At 42.5% G+C, this 18,058-nt stretch overlaps 1 protein-coding gene across 1 annotated transcript in view; it reads left to right on the top strand.

Moving 5' to 3' along the window:
• itpr2 (inositol 1,4,5-trisphosphate receptor, type 2) overlaps positions 1-18,058 on the top strand; it is a 272,542-nt gene that overhangs the window by 176,366 nt on the left and 78,118 nt on the right. Inside the window, exons 33-37 of the mRNA XM_073066048.1 lie at positions 3,842-3,970; positions 8,433-8,553; positions 9,785-9,975; positions 11,401-11,549; positions 13,515-13,623. Of these exons, the coding sequence (XP_072922149.1) occupies positions 3,842-3,970; positions 8,433-8,553; positions 9,785-9,975; positions 11,401-11,549; positions 13,515-13,623 (699 nt within the window). The remainder of the gene's footprint in view (positions 1-3,841; positions 3,971-8,432; positions 8,554-9,784; positions 9,976-11,400; positions 11,550-13,514; positions 13,624-18,058) is intronic.

Below are 18,058 nucleotides of genomic sequence, written 5' to 3' on the forward strand. Positions count from 1 at the left end.
AACAGTTCGCTTGTGTGAATCCTTGTTGGCATTGCACAGGGAAGTTAGCAAGGCTCCAGTAAAGTATCACAAAACATGGTCAGTAAAGAATTATTAACTTAATTGTTCATAACCACAGTTATTGAATACTATTTGTCAATTAAATTTACATGGCTTCCTATTTACTATCTCTGCTCAAGTATATCATATTTAAAACAGAGGATATATTTTAATCATGTATCAGCTGGTGTAACATTTATTTTTTTATGATGTAGAAGTATTCTCCTGTTCACAAGATAAGGGGAAATTAATCTGATGATAATGAATTGTCTCGATATTTTACATCCAGTCTGATATCATTTTGACGAGCTTCTTATTAAAGAGGTGGTACAGCCTTTCTCAACCTTTTTTCCCTGGAGGAAGCCTAGAAATAATTTTCAGGCCTCGGGGAACCCTTAGACAGAAGTGATTATATCTACAACTCACAGTATGTTAGTGTGGTCAGTAAGCTGAAGATATAATCATCCAACAATAATTGTTAATGCTCTTTTGAGTACAGAAAGAATTTTTAGCTAACCTTTCTTGGAAAAAAACGGGTAATTAAGCTTAGCTTACCTATCTTGAAATTAATCTCTTTCTTTCCCTTTCATAAATTTTAAAAACTCATAAAGGCAAACATAATAAATCTCTGTTAAAAAACTAGCATAAGCCAAAATGAGATTTAATTTTTCTAAAGGTAGGTTCGGTAGATTTAATTTAAATAAAGATTTTAAATTGATTTTAATTAATGCTACTTACAATATGAAAATTAACTGACAATGTTGAATAGTAAAGTTACTTAAAACCATAAACCAAAGCAACATTAATAAAAATATAGCCTAAGACACAATTTTATACCAGACTTTGAAAAAGCATTTTCTTACTAAGTGATATGATCAGGCTCAAATGTAGGCCTAGCATGTGAAACCTGTGCTTGCTTTTTGCTGCATAAATGCTCATTTCTGGGTCAAACTTGAGATCACAGTCAGATTTCACCTTCAACTGAAAGGAGATGATCTCTATCCTTGCTCTTGATGCTTGTTAAACAAGAAGAAGCTTGCTCACAAATGTAAGAAGTTGAACACTATAGCAAAATGACCTGCCATTCATAGGAAATCAATGAACATTTTGCTATAGTGTTCAACTTCTTACATATGTGAGCAAGCTTTTTCTTGTTTAGCAAGCATCAAGAGCAAGGATAGAGATCATCTCCTTTCAGTGGCAGGTCAGTAAATCTCAACTTGAGGGCACAATCAGCCTGCAGACTGCATAGTCACAAAGTTCTTCTTCATCACTCAAAGTCAGGTTCTCAGGCTGAGCAGAAGATTCTGAGGAAAGGTCCCTCATCCAGTCATAAACTTGTGTTGAAAGGGAGGAAAACTACTGTTCAATTTTGTTCTGCAGTTCTTCCAGATGGTTTTCAATAAGACTCGAGACTTTCTGATATCCTTCCTCACTCTCAAGCCCAAGTAGCAGTAGAAACATTTCAATATTTCCTTTTGCACAATGATTTTTTTCCAAAGATTCAGCTTCCTTTTATATTGAAGAATCTTGGCACTTCAAGTCAAAACATTTTCTCCAGGGCTTTACAGAGACTTGTTCAACTGGTTCATATGATGAAAAATGTCTGCTCAGTAGGCTAGTTTCTGCAACCATTCTTCATCTTCAAAGTACTCAGCAAAATCTGGCCTTCTATTTTCTTGAAAGTACTCCTGCAATCCACCTTTCAGCTCAAACACCCTGTTGAGAACTCTTCCTTTGCTAAGCCACCGGATTTCTGTATGTAGCAGGAGATTGGTGTTCTCTTTGTACAGGTGTTGACACGGTTTTTCAAACATTCTGGGCTGAGAGACCTCTAATGAGATTGCTTGGTCACTGCCCACCACTGCGAGTGCTGGCGTTGCACCTTGCGCGAAGTTCAGAAAATGAAGTTTATTTTTTAAAGCCACAATCTCTCACAGAACCCCTAGCGACCTCTTGTGGAACACCAGTTGAGAAACCCTGAGGTAACATTTTTGCCTCTTAAGTCAGCAGTTGGTGGGTTCTAGTCCATTCCTGCTGCTTGACGCAAAGTTCACATCCCTCACTTGATTCTTTGCTCCTAGTTCCTTTCCTATCGGGTTCCATCAGCTGCAGCTTTTTGTTGCCCTCCACCTGTCACGTCCCAGCTTCCATCACTATTCCCTCTCTCCCTTCCCCTTGCCTGTTACCCGTCTGAATCCACCTGTTGCTTGTTGGCTCTTGCTTCATCCCCTTCCCCTCACCTCTTCATACTGGATATTTCCCCCCAATCCCCTGCCTGGCATGGTAAGTGGTTAGTGTAACACCATACAGTCACCAGCTGTACTGTCACTATCTGTAAGGAATTCATATATTCTCCCCATAACCATGTGGGTTTCCTCAGGTATCCAGTTTCCTTCCACATCCCAAGATGTACAGTTTGGGGTCAGTGAGTTGTGGATCATTCTATGTTGTCACTAGAAGCATGGTGGCACCATAATCTTCACTGATTTGATTTGACGCAATGGCACTGCTCACTATATATCTCCATGTACATGTGACAAATAAAGCTAATCTTTAGCCTTATCGTTCATTCCTGATGAAGGGTCTCGTGTCAATCCATTTCCCTCCACAGGGGCTGTCTGACCTGCTAACTTCTACCAGCAGCTTGTGTATTGCTTGGCACAAAATCCATCCTGATGCCTCGGGGCTGTACTAAAGGAGTGTTGTGTTGTCAGGGGAATAGTCTTTTAGATAAACCAACAGGGCAAATCCTCAGCTGTGCTCTGGGCTGGAACTAAACCTCAGCAGTACTTGAAATCAGCAAGGGAATCTTCCACAACATCCTGACTAATTCTTGTCCTTCGTTCAATATTATAAAACTAATTATCTGTTTGTTACTGCATTGCTGTTTGAGTCTGGCTGCTACATTTCCTTCATTACAATACCGAACACACTTCAAAGTATATTATTGGTAATGATGTGTTAAGGGCCGTCTGATGCCATGAAGGACGTTCCGTTAATCAAGGCAGCTTCTTACAATATCGTGAAGTGGACGATTAATGACCTTTCCCATGGCCAGTTTGACCCAAAGTGTTTGATGAACTGCACCCATTGCACAGTGCTCAACCCAAAATCCTCTACCTGATTCAAGTATTTAAAGACGCAAAGGATTCTACTCAATTGAGCAAGACACACAAAATGCCGGAGTTCAAATATCAAAGTATGTATATGTTACCATATATTACCTTGAGATTCATTTTCACAGTAGAACAAAGAAATACAATAGAATTTTACGATAAATTATACATACATAGCCAAAGACTGACAAACAACATGCAAAAGACAAAATGTGCAAATAAAAAATAATAGCAATAATAATAATCAATCAATAATACTGAAAAAATGAGGTGTAGAGTCCTTGAAAGTGAGTCTAGAGGTTGTGGAATCAGTTCAGAGTTGAGGTTAGTCAAGTTATCCACACCGGCTCAGGAGCCTGGTCGTAGGGTAATAACTGTTCCTGAACCTGGTGGCGTGGGACCTGGCAGGTCAGGCAGCATCTTGGAGAGAAATAAACAGTTGATGCCTCAGGCCAAGATCTTTTATCAAGACTTCATCCCAACGATAGTTTAAAGTTACTTATGTCATATGCCTGTGTTATAACATGATATGTTTCATCAGCTGAGATGAAGATCTTCGGAGTAGTTGGTATTTCCCTTTGTTCTTCTCTCCCATACATCTGTATGGATTGCTGTCTCTTTAATTCTTTTTGCTCCCCCCTTCCCTTGCAACCACTTACCCTCCACTGACTTTCTTCACGAAGGTTTGCAACTCCACAACGGACAGGAGGCATGCAGACACTGCGCTGGAGAAGTATGTGACAGAGGCGGTGATGAACATAGTCAGCGGGTTCTTCAGCTCCCCGTTCTCTGACAACAGCACAAGTCTACAGGTGAGGCACCCTGGTGAGCGAGTTTCTGCATAATCCCTCTGAATCTGAGAGAGTTCGAAGGCTGAATAGAATTCATTGAACTTTTCCTATTTTATTACTAAATTCTTTCCTGCCACCTTTGTAATGCTCCAGTGCCTTTTCCCAGACGGCAGGAGGGAGAAGAGTTTGTATGAGGGGGTGCATGGGGTCCTTCATAATGCTGTTTCCTTTGCGGATGCAGCGTGTAGTGTAAATGTCCATGATGGCGGGAAGAGAGACCCCGATGATCTTCTCAGCTGACCTCACTATCCGCTGTAGGGTCTTGCGATCCAAGATGGAGCAATTTCCGAACCAGGCAGTGATGCAGCTGCTCAGGATGCTCTCAGCACAACCCCTGTAGAATGTGATGAGGATGGGGGGTAGGAGACTAAACTTTTTCCATTTCATTATTAAATTCACAAGTCTACAGGTGAGGCACCCATTTGAGCCTGCTTCTGCATAATCCCTCTGAATCTGAGAGGTTTCGAAGGCTGAATAGAATTCATTGAACTATTTTATTACTAAATTCTTTCCTGCCACCTTTGTACACAAACTTAATGGTGTAGTTAATTGACTCCTTTTGTGAGAACAGTCGGACCTCCTTATCCGCGAATTCCACATGCGTGAATTCAACCAACCGCGGATCATGAAAACCCGGAAGTGCTCTTCCAGCACTTGTTGTTCGAGCATGTGGAGACTTTTTTTCCTTGTCATTATTCCCTAAACAATGCAGAATAACAACTATTTTACGTAGCATTTACATTGTATTAGGTATTATAAGTAATCTAGAGATGATTTAAAGTATACGGGAGGATGTGCATGGGTTATCGTGGATCGGGATCGAAAAAAATCGGAAGTTCTCTTACTAAGTCGGAACAGGTACATCCGGTATTATTTAGCGTCAGTTAATCAGATGTTTGTCTTAGTATATTTTACCTTTCTATGCATATAGGACACTTAAGAATGTATGTTTCAGCACCAGGCTCGGGAACAGAAGTTCCCGAGTTCGATCCAGTGACAGATCGCTATCGAGTGCATTCTCCACCGTGCCGGGTTGATGCGGAGGATCAAAAACCCCAAACCCCAAAACCAATAATTAAACCACTGCCTTGCTAAGTAATAATTGTAGCTTTCATCGGGGCAGGGCCTTTCTCACTTTATCCTTTAAAATTGTTCCGATCGCTGACCAACTGTATCCTAATGCTTTTCCAATGACCGATGGCGTTTCGCCTCTTTCCGATCACTTTATTATTTCCACTTTATTTTCAATTGTGATCATGATTATTTTTGTGAACAGAAACACTGCGGATTCAGAGCTCCGCCACAAGGTCCTAATGTCCACAGATTAAATAAGGTCTGGGGTTCCACTGGGTCCTAATGTCCACCGCATTGAGACAGGTTGAATAAGGGACTTGAGCATCCGCGTTTTTTGGTATCGGCGAGGGATACCGGAACCAATCCCTCGCAGATAAGGAGGGCCGACTGTAGTTGAAGTAAAATGTATTATCAAAGTCCGTACAGTGTTTGCCACTATCTTGACATTCATGTTCTTGGAGGCACTTACAGAAAAATAAAGAAATGCAATAGAATTTGTGGAAAAAATGGCACTGATAAGCAACCAATGTGTAAAAAAAGGCAAATGGTGCAAATAGCAAAAGAAACTGAGAGTACGAGTTGTAAAAAAGTGAGGCTGTGAGTTGGATTGTGTGAAGTTATCCACGCTGTTTCAGGAACCTGATAATTGTATGGTAATAACTGTTCCTGAACCTGACGATGTACAATCTAAGGGTCTACACCTTCTGTCCAATAGTGATACTGAGAAGAGAGCATGGCTTAGATGATGCATGAGCGGTCTTTCTTGTGGTCATTGTTGATTGGACAATAAGCCCCTCGATTAGCCTTTCTTCACCTTGCGGTTGATCACAGCTGATCCATTCTTTACCCTTTCGCCGCCTTCCCGCCTGGTCCCCAAACAATAACTTCATTTGTGTATCCAATGACTCACTCTGCACGGTCCCCTGCAGAAGAAAATTCCAAAGATTTTTGAGCCTCGGAGAAGAACACCCCATCTCTGCCTTTTCTGGGTGAGCACTTCTTTTGAAATGCTGCTTCCTTGTTTGGAAAACACCCATCAAGTCCCTCCGAACCCTTAATTGTTTTAAATTCCAGTGGGTATTTGGCCCAACCTAGTCAAGCAACGGTGTCTCACAAGGCAACCTGTGCATCCCAGGAATCAGCTAGTGAACTTACTCCAAATTGCTCAAACACTGAGACCTATGTAGTACACCAGGGATGGTCTCTCTGTAGATTTAAACTACTTTAATATTATCCTGTACAATAAAGGTTGAAGTGTGTTGGGGAAAGGGGGGAATGGTGTTTGGGGAGTTGTTTGTTTGTGTGTGTGTGTGGGGGGGGGTGATGTGGCTGACATGCATGAACACGTGGTAGCAATCTGTCATGAGGTGTGTGTGTATAGGGTGGCAGGGTGCATGTATGTGTGGACGTTGGCAGTTTGTGGTGAGGTGTGTGTGTATAGGGTGGCAGGGTGCATGTATGTGTGGACGTTGGCAGTTTGTAGTGAGGTGTGTGTGTGTGTGTAGGGTGGCAGGGTGCATGTATGTGTGGACGTTGGCAGTTTGTAGTGAGGTGTGTGTGTGTGTAGGGTGGCAGGGTGCATGTATGTGTGGACGTTGGCAGTTTGTGGTGAGGTGTGTGCTGGTAAATTAGCATCCTGTGTCTTATGGACTTATCAGAAATTTTAATCTATTTGCAAACGGATGAACACAAGAACTAAAATCAGCAGCAGGCCATTTGGGCCCTCTGTTCTTTCTACTATCCAATATATCATGGGTGGGCTTTTCCTGCACTAGCCCCTTATCCCTGAATTCTACTAATATCTGCAAATGTTGACATCTTGGTTTTTGAGGGTCTCAGTGATTGAGTCTCCGCCCTCTTGGGTGGAGAATTCCGGAGAATTCCAGAGAATCTCCTGAAGAGACTTCTTTTAAATTTAGTCGCTTGCGGCCCATAACTTACTTTGAGGCTGCGATCTCATCCAGACATCCCATTCCAGGAATGCCAGCTTCCCCAGCAAGCACAATTAGAATATACGTTTCAATCAGATCACCCCTCCTTCCTCCAAAGCCTAGAATGTACAGGCTCTATGTTTTAAATCCTCCAACTCTAAATCAAATCCTCAACTCCATCACAAGTGTGGTCTTGCTTGGGTAGGAAAACCAGACCTGCGGATAATACTTCAGATCCCAGGAGCAGAAGGCTCAAAGTCTGGGTACAATTTGATGTCTCAGGGCCTGTATTTGATGGATATGGGAGAATCTCATTGAAACCTACTGGATACCAAAAGGGCTGGGTAAAGTGAATGTAGAGAGGATGTTTCATTAGGCAATCAAGGGCACAGCTCAGAATAATAGGACATCTCTTTAAAATTGAGATGAGGAGGAATTTATTTTGCCAAAGGGTGGCAAATCTGTGAAATTTATTGCCACAGAGGACTGTGGAGGCTAAATCATTGGGTGTATTTAAGGCAGAGATTGATAGGGTCATGATTGTTAATTGAAAAAAAAAAGCCATAGTTGAATGGGGGAATAGACTCGATGGGCTGACAGGCCTAATTCTGCCTCATGTCCTATCTTTTGGTTTTATACAAAGCAGAGTTAATGTTGGTGAGGCAGTGAATCCAAAGATTGAACCATGCGCATTTTAGTCTTGTGCAGTGCACAGTATTTGGATGTCACCATCCATCCTGCTGTCGGTGCTCTCTGTACACCCTCTCAGTCTCCTGCTGTGTGTTTGAGTGGGTGAGTTACCTTGCATCCTGTTTGCTCAGAGCTTGGCAGTCTTGAAGTCTGGAGACTCCTAGTTGTTATCCTTAGGACCAGGAAAAGTCTGAAGCAACTTTAAAATCAACTGCGCAGTCTAATTTCTATCGTCTCCGGCTGTATAAGTTAATGATTTCTTCAGTTCAAATGTCAAAATAAATTTATTGTCGAAGTTGTATATGTCACCATATACCACCTTGAGATTCTTGTAGGTGTTTACAGAGAAATAAATAAATATAATAGAATTTATGAAAAAAATAAATAACAAAAACTGACAAACAGCAAATGTTCAAGAGACATTATTTCTTGCAAATAATAAAATTAAATAAACAATGCTGAGATGTAGAGTCCTTGATAGTGAGTCCATAGGTTGTGGAACCAGCCCAGTGTTGTGGAGAGTGAAGTTGTCCACTGTGGTTCAGGAGCCTGATGGTTGTAGGGTAATAACTTTTGTTGAACCTGGCGGTGTGGGACCCAAGTCTGTTGTTCTTGCTGCCCGACGGTAGTAGCAAGAAGAGAGTATGGCCCGGATGGTGGGCGTCTGAGCGAAGTACACTTAGTATTATATGTTTATAACGGTCTTCCATATTTCCTTCTGTCTGTAGACACACCAGCCAATATTTATCCAACTGCTCCAGTCTGCCTTTAGAATTTACAACTGCTCCTGGCCAACTCCATCTCAGAAGTCTTCAGTGGAGTCTTGCATCAAAACTCTGGCTGAAGTTGGTAAGTTTGCATGGTGCCAGAGGTTGGAATGTTTGTTCCCCCAGTCTCTATGATCTCTGACAAAGAGTTCTTTTGAAATCAACTTACTTTGGAGTGATGCTGGGCAAGAGAGTGGTGGGAACATGTACCTGTAATCTCAGGGATGCTGGCTGCAAGGCAGTGCTCAGCAAAAGACATAAGCCTTCTCTGTTCTTGAATGGAACTGAGGAAGGTGCATCATACTATCTGATTGGAAGGGAATTGCAGCTTATAATCCCTCAAATTTAGTTTAGACAATGTGTTTCAGAGGGGTTATGGGAGTCTGATTTCAATAATTTAATGAAAAGTCATGCTGATACACTGTGCAGCAAGTGAGATAGTTTGGTGGACAATTAAGACATATTTGGGAGTAGATTAAAATTCACCTTGTTCTGAGTTGGATGTTTGGCGCTCCTTAACTACCACATGAGGTCATCCCACTCCACCAATCAGAGAAATTCTATTAGTTCCTCCTGTGCTCCCTCCCCATCAATTCTACTGCCTAAACCAAATTGCTTTTCTCCTCCCCAATCCCAAACCTGAAAACTTGTCTGCTTCTCTCACCACAGATGCTGCCTGACCTGCTGAGTGTTTCTAGCATTTTCTGTTTATATTTCAGATTTCCAGCTTCTTCAGTTTGTTATTCAATTTCTATCTATATCAAACCTGCTGCTGGTTGTTCTGAGAAGCCAAATTGTTTGTGTTGAGTTCCTGAAAAATTCTGAAGTCCATCTTATGGTACAAGAGATCCATCCAATAGTGTTATAACAGCAGGTAGCCTGGTGATATGTGCTTTCAGGCTTTTGCATCTTTGCCCCAATGGAAGAGGAGAAAATAGAGAATATTTGGAGTGGGTGGGATCTTTGATTATGTTGGCTGCTTTACTGTGGCTGTGAGAAGTATAGCGTGGCCTCAGATGTAAAGTTCACAATTGGATAGAGCAAACTCCCTAAAAAAATGAAATATTAAGAGTTTGTTTTTCAGTTACAATCCTGGCATAGCTCTCCTGTGCTTGGGATCTTCTATGTCCACCTGAGAGTGCAGATGAGGCCCTGGTTTCGAGTCATGTCCCATGGACTGTGCAGCATTCCATCAGTATGCTGCACCCAAATGTAAATCTATGTCACAAGCTGAGGCGGGTCTCGAACCAGCAATTTCACTGAGACCAGACTGAGCCAAGAACACATGAGTAACATTCAACTTTTGATTGCAGCCAAGAGCCGAGCGATAGCAATCCCTGTAGATCTGGACAGTCAAGTCAACGCCCTGTTTTTGAAGACCCACACCAACATGGTCCAGAGAGCAGTGATAGGCTGGCGAATGTCCACCCGTAGTGCACCCCGTTACAAGGACTCGAGTGGGGGGCCCTGCTTGGACTACAGGAGCATCATAGAAAAGCTGCAGGTAAAGCTGCTTTGAAACAATAATGGGAACCTGTAGGGTTCAAGTTCAAGTTTATTGTTGTCGTGGGCACACATCCACAGGGTGTATTGCCAAGAGGGTTAGGCTTTTGCAGCAGTAGCACAGTACATTATAAAACAAGGACAAGCTCATTAAAATAAGCTGAAATTAACATAAATTATATATACTACTTCACTCATGAGCAAGGTTCAGATTCAGAGTCATTTATTTATCATGGGTACGTCGAAAAACACAGTGACGTTAACTACCTACACAACCTAAGGATGTGCTGGGGGGCAGTCCACAAGATGTCACCACACATTCTGGCGCCAGTATAGCATCCCACCATGCTCAGCAGCAGAGCAACACAAGACACTACAGCAAAACAAGCCCCATTCCTCCCCCCCCCCCCCCCAACGCCCCATCCACGGCCTTGCACAGTCCTCCCAGGACAGGCCTATCCTCCAGTGGAGTTAGATTCTCGACATTGGGTCTTTGGCGCCCCCAGTGGGCTCACAAGAGAGTCACAGTCTCAGAGATCCGGCCTGCGGGCCTTGACTTCTGGACTTCCAATTGACCTCTGGGCTTTGATCTATGATCAATGTAAGTTAACATAAACTTAAATCAGCATAAATTAGATATAAATCACTCATGTGCAAAATAAACATACAGGCACTAACACAAGATGGAGAGAGAAAGAGGAAAGAAAAAATATGGCTCAAGGTAGTGTTAAAGTTTTTCAGGTGGGTTAAGAAGCTGAAGTTTCCTGACTGTAAGACCGCAAGACATGGACCTAGAATTAGGCCATTCAGCCCATCAAGTCTGCTCCACCATTCGATCATGACTGATCTATTATATGTCTCAATCATATTCTCCCTCCTTCTCCCCATAAGCTTTGTCACCCTGACTAATCAAAAACTTATCAACCTCCTCCTTAAATATACCCAATGGCTTGGCCGCCACAGCCGTCTGCGGCAATGAATCCCACAGATTCGCCACCCTCTGGCTAAAGAAGTTCCTCCTCATCTCTGTTCCAAGGTGATGTCCTTGTATTCTGAGGCTGTGCCCTCTAGTCATGGACTCCCCCAATATTGAAAACATCTTCTCAGTGTCCACTCTATCTAGACCTTTCAATGTTTAATAGGCTTCAATGAGACTCCCTCCTCATTCTTTTAATCTACAGTGAGTACAGGCCCAGAGCTTTCAAATGCTCCTCCGATGTTAACCCTTTTATTCCTGGGATCATTCTCGTGAACCTCTTCTAGACCCTGTCGAATACCAGCACCTCCTTTCTTAGATAAGGTACCCAAAACCGTTCACAATACTCCAAGTGTGGTCTGACCAAGATCATTGACCTAAAGTTTATCTGCAGTTGATAGTGCATTAAAATCGATCAATTGTCTGACAACCTTCTCTGTGAATTCACAGGATATAGTGTCCACACTGGAACAACAGTTCCAGCTCATGGTGCATGCTGAATTTTCAGTGCTGGTCGATGTTCTCCACAGTCCAGAGCTGCTTTTTCCTGAAGGAAGTGATGCGCAGATAAGATGTGAAAGTGGGGCCTTCATGAGCAAGTAAGTCAGGGGATGGGAGATGTGTGCGTGGAGACAGATCAGAAACAATTTTAATATATCTCATGAAATTAGTTATCTTGCAGCAAACACACAGTGCAATACATAAAATAATACCATAAATTACAATTGAAATATAGACAAAAAACACATAATTGATTTCACGAAGGGGGCAGGGTGGGTGCAGTGCACACGCTCCTGTCTACATCAATGGTATTGGGTTGAAAGGCTTGATAGGAGTGAAACTCACCAATAGGCCATCCTAGTCCAAACGTATTGAATCAGAATCAGGTTTAATATCACTGACATATGTCATGAAATTTGTTGTTTTGCAGCAGCAGTACATTGTAATACCGAAAGGAATATTGTAAATAGCAATAGGAAAAAATCCCTATCCCTATAAACATTGAGTGGGCACCTTTCCGGTACCTCCCTTCTGATGGTAGTAGTGAGAAGCGGGGGTCCTCCGGGATGGATGACATCTTTTTCAGGTATTGCCTTTTGAAGATGTCCTAGAGTGCAAAAGAGTTATAGTGATTTCTTCATGAGACATTAACGTGGTGCCCTAGCACTAAGTCACCTGCTGTCCGTGGCCCACAGTACTGTGCAAAGGTTTTGGGCAAGGGTGCCGAAGACTTTTGCACAGTACTGTATTTGTCAACATGAGGCAGAGAGAGATGTTGGAAATGGTGAGGGTGGAGCGCGTGGGAGGGGTGTGGGACAGGTGGCAGAGAAGGAGTGCCAGGGGTGAGGGGTGGCACAGGTGTAGACACACCCAGCTCTGAGACATCAGGCAAGGTTATTTGATTCCAAACAATTGGTGTATTCATCATTAAAGAATATCTCTCTGGTGCTTCCTGATCCCTCCCCTCCCTTCCCCTTTTCCCAACCATGATTCTGCTCTCCCTGCCCCTTCCCACTCTCAGTCACAATAGAGACCAGTAGAGAGTTCTGGAAGGCCTGTGTTCAACAAAAGGGCAACAATCGAACTGTTGCTTTACGAGGGGTAATTGATAAGTTTGTGGCCTAAGGTAGAAGGAGATGAGCTATACAGCTCTCGTTACATGCACGTGCAGTTCAACTCCTTGAGTGACTATGCAGTAAGTTTGAAGTTAAGAACTCATCGCCTACCTTAGGCCACGAACTTATCAATCACCCCTGATGAGTTATTAACTTCAAACTTTCCGCATAATCATTCAGAGTTGAACTGCACATGCATTTAACGAGAGCTGTATAACTCATCTCCTTCTACCTTAGGCCACAAACTTATCAATCACCCCTCGTATGTATTTGGGTTTTCCGAGGATCATCACCTTGTTATGGTGGAGAGGCCTGCGGGAGCGATGCTTTCTGGAGTTTAGCCATCTAGCACTTATCTCCTGTTTGGGTCACTCGTGACAGTAAGGTCAATGGACAGGTTCCAGACAAAGAGTGGTCCAACCAAGACCTCGGTGGCAGAAGATGATGGCACATCACAACGGCAGTGAAGTCGCCAGTCATCTTGCATTCCATCCACTGGATCTTGACCCTGATCTGTCAAGGACCTTGCTGGCGCATCAGATTTCCCAGACTCCCCAAGTCCGACACAGGCATTCTCTACAAATTCTCCACCCTAACATTCTGCAAATAGGCAACCCCTTAGGAGAACATCAGACTTGACTCAAGTACTACTACTATATATGGGCCTTAAAGAGCAAGTATTTTACTTTGGAATCATAATTATTTTAAATATATCTTCAGATGATTCACCACTGCTCTCTTAACTCACATATGGTGTTAATGAATGCAACAAGTAACCCTGCCTGATGAGATATCACACAATTATGCCTCCTACCTTCCACCTCCCAAATCCTTTAGAACAGTCAGCCCTGTCATGATTAGTCTGCAAGTTGGGAATTTTTAGCAAGTTCTGTTGTATGTGGGTGTCACAGAACATGAGGGTAAAACCATGTTTTAATTGAATTGCAGATTAATTAATCATTCTAAGAAGCTGATGGATAAAGAAGAGAAACTCTGCATTAAAATTCTTCAAACACTGAGAGAAATGCTGAACAGGAAGGACAATTTTGGGGAAAAGGTGAGTTCCAATTACCTGTTACGTGAAAGTGTGTTTTTGTTGTAGTTGCATGCATACACCACTAGTGGTCAGTGTTTCACACAGAGTTGTTGGTTACTTGAAGTTGCAAGAAAATGTTTCACCATGACATAACACAAAGGGCCCTCTAATCTTGTGTCGGAAGCTGCTTCTAATGGATAGTTAGACCAGCCTTAAAGTCATTGTATTAGCTTCAAAATAATGCCCTCTGTGCGTCAGCCATTACGCTCTGGTTTCGTGCAGCATCCTCTCACAATGTACAAAAATACAACAAATTGGTCAGCAGAATAGGTCTCTGGCTGCAGTCTACCATTATTACAGGGCTTGTACACGTATCCAGGACCAAGAATCTAACTGGAAAAATCGTTGTTCGAACACTACCCTCCCTCCCAGCAAACTGCCTTTTCCAAAAGCTCCCCTCTGGAAAGTGCTACAGAGCTGTTAAACCAAAAATACCCTGCAATCTTAAAAGCTTCTTCCCACAGAAGCTTTTACAATTACAATACAATTACAATTAACAGTGGTGGTAGTAGTGAGAACAATTAACATTACAATTAACAGTGGTGGTAGTAGTGAGAAGGTAGTAGTGAGAACAATTAACATTACAATTAACAGTGGTGGGAGCCGTATGGGGGCTCCCCATAAACAGAAACAGTGGCACTGTGTTTTAACAAGAAATCCATGCTAAATATCCAGATATTTACATGTGCTATGATACTTGTTGAATAACTCGAGTTTCGAAATAAAATGGAAGAAAAAAATCATCTTGTTTTGCTGATTTCTGCTTGCATGCAAATGAGCTCAAGCTGTTTGCTACTCTATTTGATGTGGAAGTGGACACTGCATCAGAAATTTTTCAAATGGAATTGATTGAGATGCAGTGTGATGACATATTGAGATCAAAATTTCACTTTGAAGATGTGTCAGTGCTTGACTTCTGTAGAAAATATATTCATCCAAGTGGGAAGTATCCTAACTTAGTGGACCATGCAAAAAAGATGGCATCATTGTTTGGCAGCACTTATCTGTGTGAGCAATTATTTTCAAAAATGAAGCACACCAAGAACCATTCGAGAACAAGATTGACTGATGCCCATCTGGATAATGTCTTGCTCCTGGCATCAAAAAGTCTGACACCCAATATTGAGAAGTTTTCAAGCAACAAACGGCATCAAGCTTCACATTGATTTATTGACTGTTTGCATTAAAATTTTCTTTTTTATTATACTTAATTTACCACCATTCAGTGCATCATGTTCATACGTTTTATGTTTAAAGATTCTTTGTGTCCTTTTGATAGATTCAAAAGATGCCTTGATTGAAATAAGTTACAACTAAACTGAGTTCTTTGATTACTAATTGGCATCCTTGGTTAAGCAAAAATGATTTTCTAGCATGCGTTATTCATTAATTTGAGGCAAAACATAACTAGATGTATTTAAATGGATAATTCCCATATTTCAAATTTTTTATGGCATTTATCTGGCCCACCGTCCGCTCATTAAAACGTGATCCGGGCCCACAGCGGCAGAAAGGTTGCCGGCCCCTGAGCTAGAGGAATGGAGTGACTAGCCCTAAAGCATATGAACCCGTCTATTTACAGTCTGGTTATAATGAACATTCTTAGCAAAATACATCAGCATGTTACTTTAACAGGAAAGTGTGCAGTAATAGTTATTTCTGACTCTGATTTTCTTGATCAGCCTTCGATCTCTTGAACAAAGAACCCAGTTTTTGGTGTACTCTAGCTCCCGACTGTTGGACTGAGTTAGCTTATCTGGCTGTTCTCAGGTGCAGTTCTGAATTTGCAAAGCCCCCCCCCCTTCTTAAATGATGCAAATGTACTTAATTACTTCCATGAGCATCCATCTGCTTCACCCAGAGGTTTCCACCTGATGTTGCGTGTACACTGACAGCTGCCTGAGTTAATCCATAACCAATGATTTAATGCGTGGTTCAGATACACAATCCACCATAAATGGCCACAGTTGTGTACAAAATCCATCCGGCACATCACCGCTCCCTGATTTTCTGCTTTCTGATGTTGCAATCTTCCTAATGTCTTTAGGGCTAATCTTTCATGTGGCATCTACACCATTCACTACTCATTGCCAATAAATACTGGCCTTGTCCATGATGCCCAGATCCCTGGCATTAGTTCTAAAGGACAATAGTTACCATGAAGCTACGGGCTCACTGCACAGCTCTTACCCTGCAGATTCACAGTATCCCTGGACCTTTGGAACCAAACCTAGCAATCTGGGCATCAATGATTTATTGCCTCACCCCAGTTTTCCTGATGGGATGGAATAGCACTGCCAGGGAGCTTCAGAGTCAGTCCCAATGGTGTGGTACTGGAATCACAGAGATGCAAGGCCATTATTTCCTATAAGAAGCCAGCAGATCTCATATAACTTTCAAATGGGAATTGGATAAGATTTTGGAATGGAAATGTTTCCAGGTCAATGGGAAAGGAATGGGGGCGATGAGAAGCAAGAAGAGTAAGGTAGCTCTGCTAGTGAAGGGACAGGTCTCAACTGGCCCCACCTTTTCTGCTTCCTTGTATAATGACTGTAGATTGTGAGTGGGAGCTCACTGATAGGAACCTGGCTACTCTATCCCATCAGAGAGAGTCCATGGCACTTTGGAAGAAAAGCAGGGAGATCTTCTCTGGCCAATATTTATTGCTGAATCATTCACAAGATTAAACCTTGCTTGGTTGTTACCTCAGTGGTCTTCATGGAATCTTACTTTGCAATCATTGCTGACATTTAGTAATCATGTAGTGATGGAAGAAATGAGACTTGCATTTCTACACCACTGTTCACTGTAAAGCACTTAAAGCCAAAGAAGCATTTTTTGTAGCATTATAATCCGGAAACAAATTTGTGCTTAACACCATCATACAAGAATGGCCTGATTGATATTGGTCTTGGTTTAATATTGTCACATGTAGGAAGAAAACTTGTCTTGAATGCTGTTCATACAGATCAAATTGTTACACAGTACATTGAGGAAGAACAAGGTTAAACAATAACAGAACGAAGTGTCGCAGCTACAGAGAAAGTTCAGTGCATGCAAATACTTGCAGGCGTTTCCCCCTCAGGTTGGGTCAGACTGGAACTCGAAGTTATAGTTTAGGGTGAAAAGTGAGATATTTAAGGAGAATCTGAGGGGGAGATTTTTTACTCAGGATGATGTAAGTGTGGAACAAGCTGCCAGAGGACATAGTAGATGCAAGTTCAATTGTAATGAAGAAAAATTTAGATAGGTACGTGGATGAAGGAAGTAGGGATAACTATGGTCTGTGTGCAAGTAAATAGAACTAGGCAGAAGAACAGGCTGACATGGATAAGATGGGCCAAATGGCCTGTTTCTGTGCTGTAGTACTCTATGACTCTAAACAATTAAGTACAAGACCATAATGAGGTCTACTGTGAGGTTAAGGTTCCATCTTAGCATACCAAGAAGCCACTCAATATGATTTATATCCTTGATAACTATTTAACATGCCTGATGATCTCTTGAGGGTGTTGACTGAAGAACAGATATTGAGCAGAAGAAGTGCCCTTCTCCCCACTGAACAGACACCATAAAGCCTTTTACATGCATTGGAGAGGACAAATGGGGCTTTAACCCGTCACTCAGAACTTCCTAGAGTGTAGCATTCCCACAGCTTTGCACTGAAGTGCCTCATTCTTTTTCTCCTTTTTTGAAAGGTGGCTTCATCAGTGATGATGTACTACACGATTACAATATTACAGTATTCACGATACGCTCTACTTACCGTTTCAAATCTCTATGGTCATCTCTGTCCACAACACACTCAAGCCCCTGAGGTGCCTTCCACTCTCAGAAATCCCTCATTGTACCCATGGCCACTGCTTGCTCCTTCTCCAGGGCCGCACGGGCTCGGACATGACCCAAGAAGAGGGGCACTCTTCTTGTCCAACACACAGAAAATGCTGGAGGAACTCAGCAAGCTAGGCAGCTGAAAGGAATAAAGATCCGATGTTTCGGGCCGAAACCCTTCATCAGGACTGGAAAGGAAGGGTAAAGATGCCAGAATAAGAAGGTGGGGGAGCGGAAGGAGTAAAAGCTGGCAGGTGATTTGTGAGACCGAGTGAGAGGATGGTGGGGTGGGGGATGGAGATGACAGGTAGAAGAGGTAAAGGGGTGAAGAAGAAGGAAACTGATAGGAGAGGAGAGTGGACCATGGGAGAAGAGGAAAGAGGAGGGGCACCAAAGGGAGGTGATAGGCAGGCGAGGAGAAGAGAAGGGGTTGGAGGGAAGTTGAAATGGGAATGGGAAAAGGGAGAAGTGGGAGGGGTGAGAAATTACGGAAGTGAGGCCGTTTCATCTTGTGCTTTGAGGCATCTGGGGTGCTGAAGCATTTCAATAAAGAGCAGAGTCCTTC

The sequence above is a fragment of the Hemitrygon akajei genome, chromosome 14, assembly GCF_048418815.1.
Source record: "Hemitrygon akajei chromosome 14, sHemAka1.3, whole genome shotgun sequence".
Taxonomy (NCBI): Eukaryota; Metazoa; Chordata; class Chondrichthyes; order Myliobatiformes; family Dasyatidae; genus Hemitrygon; species Hemitrygon akajei.